Source organism: Anabas testudineus, chromosome 24 (genome assembly GCF_900324465.2).
Source record: "Anabas testudineus chromosome 24, fAnaTes1.2, whole genome shotgun sequence".
NCBI classification, from domain to species: domain Eukaryota; kingdom Metazoa; phylum Chordata; class Actinopteri; order Anabantiformes; family Anabantidae; genus Anabas; species Anabas testudineus.
In genome coordinates, this window is record NC_046632.1 from 8902426 (window position 1) to 8915874 (window position 13449).

At 40.3% G+C, this 13449-nt stretch overlaps 1 protein-coding gene across 1 annotated transcript in view; it reads left to right on the top strand.

Annotated features, from left to right (window-relative positions):
* Nucleotides 1–1650: 1650 nt before the first annotated feature.
* The window catches only part of sgk1 (serum/glucocorticoid regulated kinase 1), a 31757-nt gene continuing 19958 nt past the window's right edge, over nt 1651–13449 (top strand). The window contains exons 1-3 of the mRNA XM_026340925.1: nt 1651–2049; nt 2459–2636; nt 5853–6092. Of these exons, the coding sequence (XP_026196710.1) occupies nt 2511–2636; nt 5853–6092 (366 nt within the window). The 5' untranslated portion in view covers nt 1651–2049; nt 2459–2510. The remainder of the gene's footprint in view (nt 2050–2458; nt 2637–5852; nt 6093–13449) is intronic.

Genomic DNA, 13449 nt, shown 5'->3' on the forward strand with positions numbered 1-13449 from the left:
AATTGCTCCTGTCTTGATCAGTACATTAACAGCCAGTGTAATAGTACCAATACTGTTTTGTACTAAATCAAATAGCCTACCAACGACAGCATATGAGTATAATACAAAATAAGACCTGCGACATTGTTAGCATAGCCTAGCATTGAGATAACGTTTAAGGAAATAGCTAGCTGTCCTATCTACATAAATGACTTACCTTTACTCAATAAGCAATAATTAAGGAGCAAGGAGAATAATGTTCTCCTTGCTAATTTTTTAAAATCGAGTTAGAATCAATTACAGGGTGAAAAAACATTTACAGAAAACTATTTTATGGTTTAGATGAGAACATGTGTAATTTCATGTAGGCTATTTGAGTTACTAAATAATATTTTAATTATAATAATAATCATAATTTGCAAAAAAAAAAATGCTATCTTAAAAGTGAAACACTATTTACTAATTCCCATTTACACAGCTGATAATTTAAATATTTACTTATTATTTTTAATTTTATAAGTCAAAATCTTTTGTTTTAAACTTTAAGAGTTTAAAATAATCTGCTGAATCTACCTCTGAGTTTTTACATTGAATTTATAATAGACTAATTCATTTTAGTTTTTAACTGGTTATACTGCCACATAGGACTATTATACATTTGCTCCATAGTGCACTGCAGCCAGTAAAATATATTTCATGTTCAGTCTGTGCTTTAGTAGTGACTCACATTTTACACTGACTGACTGATCTGAGCAGCTTTGTTTGGCAAGCTACGGCAAAAGAAAAAAAAAGAAATCAACATGACCATGTATCTAGCTAGCCTCACTTACAATTCAAGTCATACTTTGACATTATCTACTAGAAATGCCTCTGGTCATTTTAGTTTGTTCAGCTAAGAGTAGACAAAGGTCATGTTTAAACTGATTTCATCATCATAAATCAAATGAAGTCTGTAAATATCAGCTTCTGACTGATCCTCTTGTATTATGTCTGTTGAAGATAGATGGAAGAAAAACCTCTGAAACATGCAGCATCTTTTTCAATAATCAACAACATAATCTATCTAGTCTGAAGAATGGGACTGTTTAAATTTCATTTGTTATCATTTCTTTTAAGGTATCATTTGTCCAGATTTGCTGCACACGTGAAATTCACAGGGAGGAACATGATTCAGCTTTATCCTTCATGGTTGTCACATCAGGAAATTAAACTGCCTCGTGTTATAAGGTAGGTATTGAGGCAAGGGCATACGCACAGATAACAGTGTTTGTGTCAAATCCAGCAGGATCAAAGCTGTCAGGAAAAATGGTTCAGTACATTAAACACAGGCACTGTAATGTAACTGAGATGTGGCTGAGACATATTTTGGTATTCCTGTCCTCTTCATTCCTCTTTGGGACAATTAAAGGGATAAGAACGCAAGAAATCATGGGAAGGATGAGCTCTGAGGTGAGAGAGATGAAGGAGGAGGACGGAGAGAGAAGTAGTGAGGAGCCATCATCGACTGCAGCAGAAAAATGAGCGAGCGGAGCAAAAGGGGGAGGGCAGAGCAGTGATGAGGGACAGTCAGGGAGCCAGAGAGAGAGAGAGCGAGAGATGCAAGGAGAGAGAAAAGGGAAGGGAGGCAGCACCTGCTCACTGCAGAGCCGTTCATTGATAAAGTAGAGCTGGTGTGAGCCAGAGGACTGCAGCTGGACTCCTCACACATGCCTCATCATGCTCTCTTACACACACTTCCTGGGTGTTTGTTTACAGCTGGCACCACAGCGGCATCAGTGCATTCACCCACAGTGCAATCCGAACAGCTGCACGATTGAAGACACACACTCAGACACGCCAACAACAACACAGTGACATGCTCCTATTGAACGGGGAAACAACATCATCACAGATTCTTCTTCTTTTCTCCTCCATCTTTTTTGGGAATATGGTCTTAGTTCTGTAAAAACAGTAGAGGGGACACCTGTAACTGAGGAGCCGGTGTTGGTGCATCTGATCTGGAATTCATTTTTGGAAGGAGCCCCTGGTCCACAACAGGCTGCAGCAGGATCGACAGAAACCAGCCAACAGGTAGGGAAGGATGCATGCGTTTATAAATTTAAATGGACACTTAAGCAGGTGAATATGAGCCCTTTGGCTTTCCATACATAAACACAAACACTGGGCATAAATAGATTATTTACACATGCATAGGTAAACTTTATACACACCTGACATTTCAGTGAGATGCTTTATGAGTATAATAAGACACTTACTATATACAGAGCTCATCGCAACAACAGGAGCTGGTGCCATCCTTCTCCTCCGCCTCCACCTCCTCCACCTCCCACCACCACCTCCTCTCACTTTCCTCCTCGCATCCCCTTTCGGACACCTTTCTCTCTTTTGCTCAACACATAAGTATCTCCCCCATTCGCCGGACAATCTTCTCCTGATGCCTTAGACAACTCTCACTCTGTGTCTTTTCACTCCCTGCCAGCGTGTCCGTCATCCTGGGATCTACAGAGGCAAGCGGCGTGCCGGTGTCGGCCATGAAGCTGGTGAATGGAGGAGGAGGTGGAGGAGGAGGAGGAGGTGGGGGAGGAGTAGGAGGAGGGGGAGAAAAGACGACCTTTTCCTTTAAGAAGTGCTCTGCTTTCCAGTTTGTTAAGAGGAAGGTGAGTTTGGATGACACGCACATTTTGTGACGGTGTGTGTATACACATGCTCGTGCCCACAGAGTGAGAGGTTTATTGGCTGAGAGAGGAGATGTCACAGCCGGAGTGTTCCCTCTATTTTGTGTGTGTGTTTGCGTGTGTGCGTGTGTGTGTGTGTTCACCCCAAAGATGATGTCATTGTGGAAGCTGCATTAAGCAGGTGCAAGATTCGGCTCCCTGTGTACCTGTTTACTGTGTGTGTGTGTGTGTATCTGCTCTAAAACACTGTTGCATTACAGAACCCACAAGTGTCTGTTTTGTTTGTAGAAACCATGACATCACTGAGCTGGAGAGGTCCTGTAGAGTAGTGACTAGATTTACTCAGCACTTCCTGTATTATGGTGCAGTGTTGTCACAAGGCTCATTTCCTGTGTAAAGTTAATGGTTTGCATTAAATTGTTTTCTTGGTTTGTGTGTTAATGAATGCATGTGTTCACTTTTCCAAAGCGCATCACACAATGAAACTATGACCAAGAAGATTAGGTATTGCTTCATAACGCAGCTTACTGTATGAAGTTTTATAGATTTATTTTATAACTAATAGTTTTAGGGTTCATTTATTATATAATATAATTTGGTTACTTTATATCTATCACACAGCCATATCTCACCACTCCCTCTTCCACAGATAACATTTTAATATTAGCATTACAATTATTAATGCAATTACAGCATTAACCTTAGAATTACTGTTATACTTCTTTTTATGTTCATCTCTGTTTTCATTCATCACCAAAACTGCAAAAGGTTTAGTTGATCAGACTATTTGCCAATTAACTTAGCCTTAGCCTTGATGATTGTACATTGAAGGTCTTTCATTTCAAAGAGTTTAAATATGTAAACTTACGAAGTTTACATATGCAACTTTACAAGATTTAACAATTAATCAAAAATAAATCAATAAATGAATGTAAAATAAAAAACAATATGTGTTGCAGCAAGCTTGAGGAGAAGAGCTGGCTTGATACATTCACTCAATAATCACTGTACGCTCTGGGGATATAGCAATACATCATTTGTTTTCCATTACCCAAGAGGTGTAATAAAATAAATCTAATCATTCCTCAGGTTGTTATGTTGAAGTTACTCCATTTTTAGAGAGTGAATATGTTGCAGGAGTAACAAATTGTCAATTGACAATCAACTATCATGTATGTACTTGATAAATATTCATTGGCTTTGTGTTGCCGGGTAGATTTAGGCACTTTTCTAGTCTGGTTTTGTCACTGATGTGTGCTCTCTCTTGCAGTTTGGGTTGTCCAAAGAATGTGTTATTGTGTGGGTGTTGGTCTCAGATGGTGTACAGTATGGTGTGGATCACTGATGACTCGCCTGGTGAATATGGGCAGATTGTGTTAACACCCACACACAAACACACATGCACTCCCACAGGCACATTCTGCTGCAATAAGTCTCCCATGGGATTTCACAAAACGTATTAATATAATACATGTTATAATATGTACAGTTGGGTAAGTCTGTCCTTGACTTTCTTAAGCATATTTCTGTATAAATTGGACTTTCACTGCACACTCCATCCTTGTGGGAAAAGCAGATCCTTCCAGATATGCAGCACACAGCCCCAAATCAGAATGAATGCTTTCTACTGTTCAGGGTTTATTTGTCTCTCTATTTGTGTCTAAGTAAGCCTAATCGCATAATGGGAAGAGGATAAGTCCAGACAGAGCCCTGTATCATACTAATGAGAAAGGGAAATGATGGAAGGAAATATAAAATCAATGGGCGTGTGTGCGAGCGTTTGTTTTTGTGTGCGAACGGGGGACTGTAAATTTGAGATACACAGCTGCAGAACTGGTTATAAAAAGGTAGTGAGCATGTCGTACCTTGAGCACAATGCAGTCTTTCTTAAATGAAAGCAACAAACCACAAAAAAACAAAAACATCACACGCTGCGTAGCTCTCCAGTGGATTTTAAATGGGGCCAACATATTGCTGTTGCCGTGTGCGCTGCATGACTGAACACGTGCTAAGCTTTGGATGACACCTATAATCAGTTTCATCATCAGCCTGACATGTTAAACAAGAGGTATGACAGCACATTGTTTCATCTATTCTTTGAATCTGATGGCAAATAACAAAGGAAAAGTCATCTAATTGGATATAATGTCAATCACCTACACAATCACTTCATGTTCTATGTGGAGAAGCTTGTGTACTAGAACTTCTGTTGTAGCTGTGTGTCATCAGACTTCTGTGCTACTTCTACAGTGGCTGGGTTGTTTTCGTGTTGACCTGCAGGAGTGTTTTTCTAAGTCTGTTTTCCTGCAGACCTGACATGCCTTGACATGCTGTCTGGCAACCCTTTGGCTTTGGCACTCAGTCGTAGTTTGTGTGTGTGTGTGTGTGTGTGTGTGTGTCACATCTGTGTGTGTGCAAAATGTTTAACTCACACAGCAGGATGAGCATTCACACGACTTCTCATAAAAATATTTTTCTCCTTCTAAAGCTCTGTGTCTGTTTCCCATGTGTCATTCTGTTTCTTCTCCACCTTCACCACTTCTTTATAATTTTTTTCCCCGAAACACACACACACACACACACACACACTGGGATTTACAGTTAGTGACAGTAATTTTTTTTTGGGACGTGTTAGTCACTGAAAGAGAGATCTGTGTGCATTATTCAGGGTGCTAGCACATGCACCAACTTGTGCCTGTGTTAGTAACATAACACCATTAAACACAGTGTCTCAATCACTGATACTGTAAAGTTGCATAATGTAAACATCTCAGAATGACATGGATGTAGATGGTTTTAATTTTATTCATCAGAATGAATAGATTTGCCTGTTCATCTTTATTTAAAATGTATTATCAAGCTTTATTTATGAATTGCTGGCAATAAAGCAAGTGAAATGAAAGACTAGAAAAACAAGATAGACTTTTTTTGTTGTTTAAAAGTGCCTCCAGCATTGTACTTGTGTCATCAACATGGCAGGTGTAGAGTCGAGATGTAGTCTGTGTCTCTTTAAAGTGCATTTCTGTGTATGTATTAGGTGTGTGACCCACATGTAACATGTAATCAGGATTAACATGAAAAACTCCTCTTTCTCTGATCAAAGGTTGCACCTGACAGGGTTGACAGCATGTATGTGGGTGTGGAGCACCTGTGCAAGTGCTAGCAAAGTTAAAAGTAAACAACTTTTTCCCTGCCCAGGTACGAAGATGGATGCGAAACCCAAAAGTGAGTGTCGAGAAGGCCCAGGGGAAAGGCCTCCTCTACCCCTGTCCCAAGTGTCCGCTGGCTGAGGACCTGTGGTACACACACTTCCCCTCACCTTACGGCTGCTGTCACTACTCCGGCCTGCAGGGCGGCCAGTACTACCACCCTGAGCCGTGCTCACCGTGTCCTGCCAGCGGGCAAACCAGCAGTCATGACAAGAGCAAAGGCTGCAAGGTAAAGGGAAAAACAAACACAGATGGCGAGAGAGAGAGAGAGAGAGTGCGTGTGTCCATGAATGCATTTGTGTCACTCCCCACTGGCCTTTCATTTTCACCTCTCAGTATCATTTGTCACCTCCGTCTTACATACAGTAGTGTGAGAGTAATACGTCGATGTTGGTGTACATTGTACAATAAGCTTTTTCTATGTAAATTCTAAGACTATAAATAAATAAAATAATGACTAACCATAATATGACCCATTTCGTAGTGCGTGCCACTATCATCCTTCCATCCTCTCACCACAATTCTCCCTGTCTGAGCTGCAGGTAGAAAGGTAACCACTAACACTTTAGTTTGCCCAATACCTCTCGTTTAAAGAAGTTTAAGAAGCAAATTAGTTACTAACAGGACTCTAGACATTGTGATGTTTGTCTTTGTTCCCCCTTTAAGCTGTACCACGAGTGTTGTTACATAACAAAAACACTAAGGCAACTGAGGACCGGGGCGTATTTCAGAGATCCATTGTTGTTGTTCAACACAAGTGGATGTTTCTGAAATTGGAGCACAAGGCATACATTCAGCACAGAGTGTGGTTTTTATATTGTTCCACTATATTAAAAATTTAAACAATAATAATAAAAGGTCAAATTGAACACAATGGCCTGTGAATGGCCATTCACACTACTGTTGCTGCAGGTGTCCAGGTTGTCCTTGGTTATGCAACTGCACTCACAATAGCTATCCCACTCCTTATCAATCATCATACCCATCAGTCGGCCCTCCGCTTGTGTGCTTCTCCATCCCACGGGCAGAGGATGAGCGAGAGAGGCGGCACCAACCCAGCAAGACAAAGCCACGCTGCACTGTATGCATTTGCGTGTGTACACTGAGAAACAATATTGTGGGGTGTAAGAGTACAAAGCAAGATTGTGTAGTTGTCCATCAGTGTATATGTCTTTCCCCGCACACATTGCTCTTCCTGCATTATGCTTCACTTTGCTCTGATGTTCTTCCAGGCTGTTCTGTCTTGCTATATATCTCCACCTCTTGCCCTCACAACCAATAGATCTGTCAATGATGTCTCAGTGGAGATAACTACTACGATACTAGAATAAATGGTTGTTGCGGTGTGGTGGCTTGGAGGTTAAGGAGGAGGGGGCTGAGTCAATTCAAAATGTAAGAATGTGATTGTGAGTGAAGTCAATACAAAGCCAACGAAGAGTTAAATAGAGTTGACCTACAGTACACTGGCTGTTTCTGATCCCAGGCTGGATCAATGATTGACAGTATTAAAGCTGGAAGCTTACAGCATACAGTAAAACATTTGTGTGGCATTGCAAAATCCTCCATGACAAAATTCAGCACATGGACGTCAAGTTCCCTACGTCACTGTTCCCTACGTACTGTACTGTGTCTTAATACAATCCGTCCAAACATTTTACGACTCAGGCCTTCAAAGTGATCATGACACAGTGTAACAGAAACATTTCTCGTGCCAAAACACATCATGCCAAACACACTTCGCTGTTCTCTAGGCAGTTACACATGGACTGACTCCAACGCAAATGAGCTTAAAAAGCTTAGCCATGAAATTTGTCAGCCCATCAAAGTGAACTTTATCACTCACTGTCTGGCAAGCGTCTCCGGCTCAGACTTACCCTAACCCAAAAAAAAAAGTGGGGCGATGATGCTGAGAGGTTGCTGTCACATTTTAAAGGATGTGGAGATGAATAAGACACCAAATGATGACAGACAGTGTCAGATTACTTTTAAGTGTGCAGAGAGAGAAGGAAAAGCTCCAGGGGTACTTGTCAGGGTCTGATACCATTCTTTACTTTTAAGCATAAGTAGTATAAATACGTATATTATTTACCCTGAAGTGCCCTGTATCATTGAAACTTTTGTCCTATTGACTGTAGCTTTTCTGCATTATAGTCACTGTGAGGGAAGTTTTTGAAATTGCTCCTCTGCTAAAGCACTAAACAGAAATGTAAGTTTTTACCAACTCATGAGAGAGGTTTTTGCTTCTGAAGAGAACATTTACTTTGACAGATTGCCCACGTTCTCCTCCTAATTAAAAACCTTTTTTTTAATTGCGAAGCATCTGCAGTATTAAAAATGCAGGTAGCTTTATTTAACCTTGGCCTTGTGCTTTGCATAGCCTTCATCCAGGTGCTACATTCAATAAATCTATCAGGGCCTAAGCTAAATATAGCGCTAACTTTATGGCACTGATCTAAATATATTATGAGAGGGGTGTACTAAATTTATGGCACCTGCATTTTTTCCATGGGGTGATTATTGTAGAGATAATTGTGCAATAGAGGTGGAGAGACCTGCTGTAGCAGGAAATATGTTTGAGAAAGATGAGGATGTTTGAACGAAATTTTAATTAAAATTGATTAAACGTAAACAATAATTGTTGAAAAGAGAAAATGACAGAATAGTAGAGTGGAGGGGGGCACTATAAATAGATAAACCAGCAGTGATAAGGAGAAAGAGATGAGAACAGCTGAGAGGACAATTTTATTACAAGATATAGGAGAGGAGGTCAGAGCATCTACTCCACTATCTGTGCATGACCAGAAATCAAAAGCATATAAATCAGCAGCCTTTAAGATACTCTGTACACACACATACACGCAAAAGTAATGCAGACGCAGCCTTTTCAAAATACTCTGGACTCAAATTCTGGTCTGGAGTGTGACACGGTACATCCCATTGTTACCCACAGCTAATTTTGATCACAATACCAACAGACTTGCCCTGTATTCCTATTTACAGCCTAATAAAAGCAGATAGACAGTCAGCAAAATGTCTTTGTTATTTTTATATTCAGTTTTATATAAGCTCTGAGCCATTACCTAAGATGTTAACTAGTTACCCCATTTCCTTATAGGCTGTTCCAAGTATGGATCAGGTGATGGTGTTAATCAGTCTGTGTGTTTTTTGTGGTTTAAACACCAACTTTACCCAGAAAGGACTGAACCGCTCCAGTCACATTTGTGCTTGCTGTCCAAAACTCATTCATGCAGGAGAAAAGAGAGAGAGAGAGAGAGAGAGAGGACAGAGTGTGAGAGAGAGAGCAGTAGAGAGGGGCAAAGATGGAAGACAGGATATTAAGTAGAGAGTGGAAAAATCCAAGGAGACAAGTATGTCCAAGAAGAACAGTGATTTTTATCTAGCTCCATGCAGTCTGTGTGATGTGGCTGGCAAATTAGATCGCAGCTGAAAGGAGTGTTACAGCATACAGTAGAAGGCAAATTAGCTTGAATTCAGAAAAGCTCAAGCTTGATCGCACCACACCTTGATTGCATGACATATTTGTCCTCACAATAAAAAAAAAATGCTGAATTCAGATGACCAGCCATGTGGCTATTTCAGATGTGTCTCAAATGGAGTTTGAGTCTCCACAGAGGAAAAACAGAGGGGGACGACCTCTGACAAATCCACCTCTCTTGTTCTCTCTCAGCAGTGACAAGGCCCTTTAGGCTAAAGCTGTGTTCCATGAATTCTGATGTGCAAATGCATTGTGTCTGAGTCTGTGTATGAGACCAGGAGGGATCGATGGGATGTCATTTGAAGATCCTGTCAGCTGAGACCGTAGATTGATCACAAGTACAAATTCTAGTGCAATGCAGGTATTTAATCAGATGACAAGTCACAAATAACCACACCTTTGCCCTGCATGTTGGTTATTAACATTACCTTCTTGGAAAAACTATTTTTTATGGTGCAAGTTTACTCTGCAATGTCCCGTAGGAATTACGTTTGTGCTGGACTTTGCACTCCAGACTTTAGTTCTTGACGTCATCTTATCTGAGAAGTTCCTTTTCTGAGAAGTAGCAGTTGACTTCTTGCTGAAGCTAATGGTTAATGACTTGTGTGTCACTTTCAAAGATCACTTTAACGGTGACCTTTTACTAGCACTCCACTGTTTTCAAAGAAAAAACACAAACTCTGGACTGCATATGTCACCCACGCAACTGTTTGCACCTGCACTTTGAACACTGGATGGTAAATCTTAATTTGCTGCTAGTTCAAATAAACAGTTGATGATTTCCCACTATTATTAGAATCCTACAAAATGTAGTCTCCAAAATGAATATTGACTCATTTTTTCCTCTCTCCACTTAACAAACAGCAACTTCCTACAGCCTCACTTGAATCCCAGTTTTAGGTGCGTGAGCCATGAATTTCATTACTGTCAGAAAGCTTTTTAGCGAGCGTTGGGAATAAGAAGGAATTAAGAGAAGCAACCCACAAGGTCCAATTATATTTGATACACAGAGTTAAACAGGGAGCACTGGGAGTCAAAATCCCTTTCCAAGTTGTTGGTTTGTCATGCATACTGTTCCAATACCAGGGAGAAATGCCTTTCACTCCAAATCTCTCTTTCTATTCTTTTGAATACTTCAGCTAATTGACTCAAAACTTTCTTTTTTCCCCTCATTAAAAACCTCACTCACGTTCGCTCCATATAAATGCCTAAAGTCAAAACCCCTGAGTCGTTCATATCGCGTGCTTCGTAATGAAACTGGTCAGGTGCCATCTTAGTGCTGGTATGAAGCCAGTTGGTATCCGTTTGGCCAGGCTCCAGCTTCCACTTGTCCTCCTGAGAAAAGCTGATGGAGTCAGCACGTTGGCTGTTGAAAAACCTCGACTTTCACTTAATTTCTACAAGTCAAGTTCTTCTATTGAAGCTTACTTACAAACTATATCTTGTCATCGCTTTTTGCTCCCCTCATTCTTATGACTCTTATTTTTCTCTCCTTTCATTTGAACATATTTACTAGCATTTAAATGAGGGAAGTCTCCCAGGGTCTGGAAAGCAGTTCTAAGCTACCACTGTTTAGCATATAGTCTGCAGTGGAAAACTGCTAATCCTTTGCCATCCCTTTGTTCCAGAGCCAAGTGCTCTGGCAGTGGAAGAATGTGGTTGGAGTAATAAACTTGGAATTGTTTTGCTTGCATGATCTCTCCTCTGTGCTCACAACAGATGTATCTATACACCCTAAAATGGCACAGTGCATTTGTTTCCATTGCCACTTCAGAATCTAACAGACTCTTTCACTGCCAAAGCACAGAAAGGAGATAAAAAAGCATAGAGCAAAGCACTGTACTTTGGCTGCAGTTTTCTAGATTTGTCGTGACACACCGAGGTGTGTGAATTAGCTTTGTGGAAGTAAAATTAAAGTTTGTTGTCTGTGGTGATAAGAACCAGTCTGGCTAATCTGTCAGGCATCCTGATTCAGATTTGATACAGATAGGCATCTGACATACCTGCATGATCTCTGCATGACTGCATGTCATGTGGTGAAATGTAATGAAGGTGATACTCAGGAAGGGACATAGTTTTATTTGTGGTGTTTTTCAGAGCAACTGTGATTGAAGAAGTATTAAAAAATAAGAAAAAAACGGATAAAATTATAACTTTGACATCAGAGGTGGCGATTTTCCGTATTAAAATATAAAGGTCAGCTTTATTTACTGATAATTATGTAGGATATATTCAATCTTATATATTTAGAATCAGTAATTTAAGTGAATGCTCACATAAAGCATACAAAAGGTTAAAAAAAAACTGGTATTTCTCCTCCTGTGGATTAAATGTCCCATATCTGGGAGCACTACCGGCATCAATACTTCCTTTCCCTCATGCTCCCCCTCCTTCCTCATTCTCTCTTCTTGACCTTGGCCCACTAGAAAAGGGGGAGTACCCTCCCTTCCGAATCTCATTGTGAGGGAATTTGGGAATTATTGTTGTTCTAATCTACCCTGAGAACCTGGCTAATCCCATCTTCCATCTTGATGTTCCAGAGCTAATGCCAAAACTGCTGCACCACGGAGGCTCAGCAGCACCCTGACTATGTAGTCCAACTTTTTTGTTCCCATTCACATACTAAGCACTTTTGAAACTGCTTTGTGCTCTGTGGTTTTTGGTCTTATGTTACACACCCCACAACAGAACATTAAACTGCATGCTGGATTTCCTTCCTCATGCACAATACTCTTAACCATGGCAACAACAACAACAACAAGCTACTGTGGTTGTGCTTTGTTGGATCTGTACACACAGCATTGTGTTTCACTGCAATAGGCTCAGACCTCTTTAACTTCCTGTTGTTAGCATAATGTTAAGTATGTTATTTTGCTGACATTGGCATATAGATCACACCACCACTGTCTGACAGAGCTGCTATCATGGAGACTGTTAATCTTGATTATCAGTCATGGCAGGTCATTCACCACTGCGAAACCATTCGTCTGAAGTCGTTATGCAAGTTTGCAACCTGTAACCTCTGGAAATTAGGCAGTCCAGTGATTTTAACCTCAAACATCTAAAATAAGATGAGCCATGTCTGTGAATAAATTTTGCAGTGTTTTTAAAAGGCAGCGATCCACTGTTTTCACCTTTGGCCAAATTCATGCAATGTGAAATGTTTGGGTAGTTATGACTATCACGCTCAGGCAGGAGGTGAGGTTTAATGTCAAAACAAAGGAGAATGAAACAAATCTCATGATGGCCCCTGCAGTGAGTAAACAAGCTCCGTGTCACATTAATATATTAGCTTTCTGTTGGTAGAAATTTGAGAGGAGAGAGGGAAACATGGCTGAAAATGTTAAGAAAATTCAAAGCGAAGGCAGATTATGAATAAAAAAAAGAAAGTTTAGTAGGTATTTACTTTATGCACAGTGGATAACCATGCATATTAATGTTTGGGAGTTACCACAGAGGATAAAAGTATCATAAGGTCAATATCCCAAACTTACCCCTTGGTTCAGTTCCCTGTACAACAATAACATTACAGTTCTCTCCTTCCTGCTGTCTTGTTTCTCACCTGTTCTCGTTTTTCAGGTTGACTCTACCCCTCTCTGTTCTGCTTCTAAACACTATTTCTGAGGATTAAGCTGCCATGTGATATGCTCTGTACTAGTGGTTTGCACTACTTGGGGACTGTCTGAATAATATTTTGTGTCATTTGGATCTGACTTCTGACCATATTCATATTATAGGGTTTTTGGGAGAAGATAAAGAATTGACTTTGGGGTTAATGAGAAAGTCTTATCTCTGACAGTGAATATGATGGCTTATTGAAGACTCACACACTCTCATTTTCTCAGTTTATCTATTTGTTTTTCAATCAACTTTGTAACTGTGCTTACTTCATTAGCGTCTTCTATTTTATGATTTGCCCCACTGATGCTTCTCAGTTTTCCCCTCATTTCATTATTCTCTGATGCTCAGACATATGTAGGACATCACATAGCCTGTTATAGATGGAGTAGCATGCTTTGGGGAGCTTGTGGAGGACAGGAAGAGACGAGCAAGACAAGGCTAAAAAGGGTTTACAAAGATTGATCTGTCC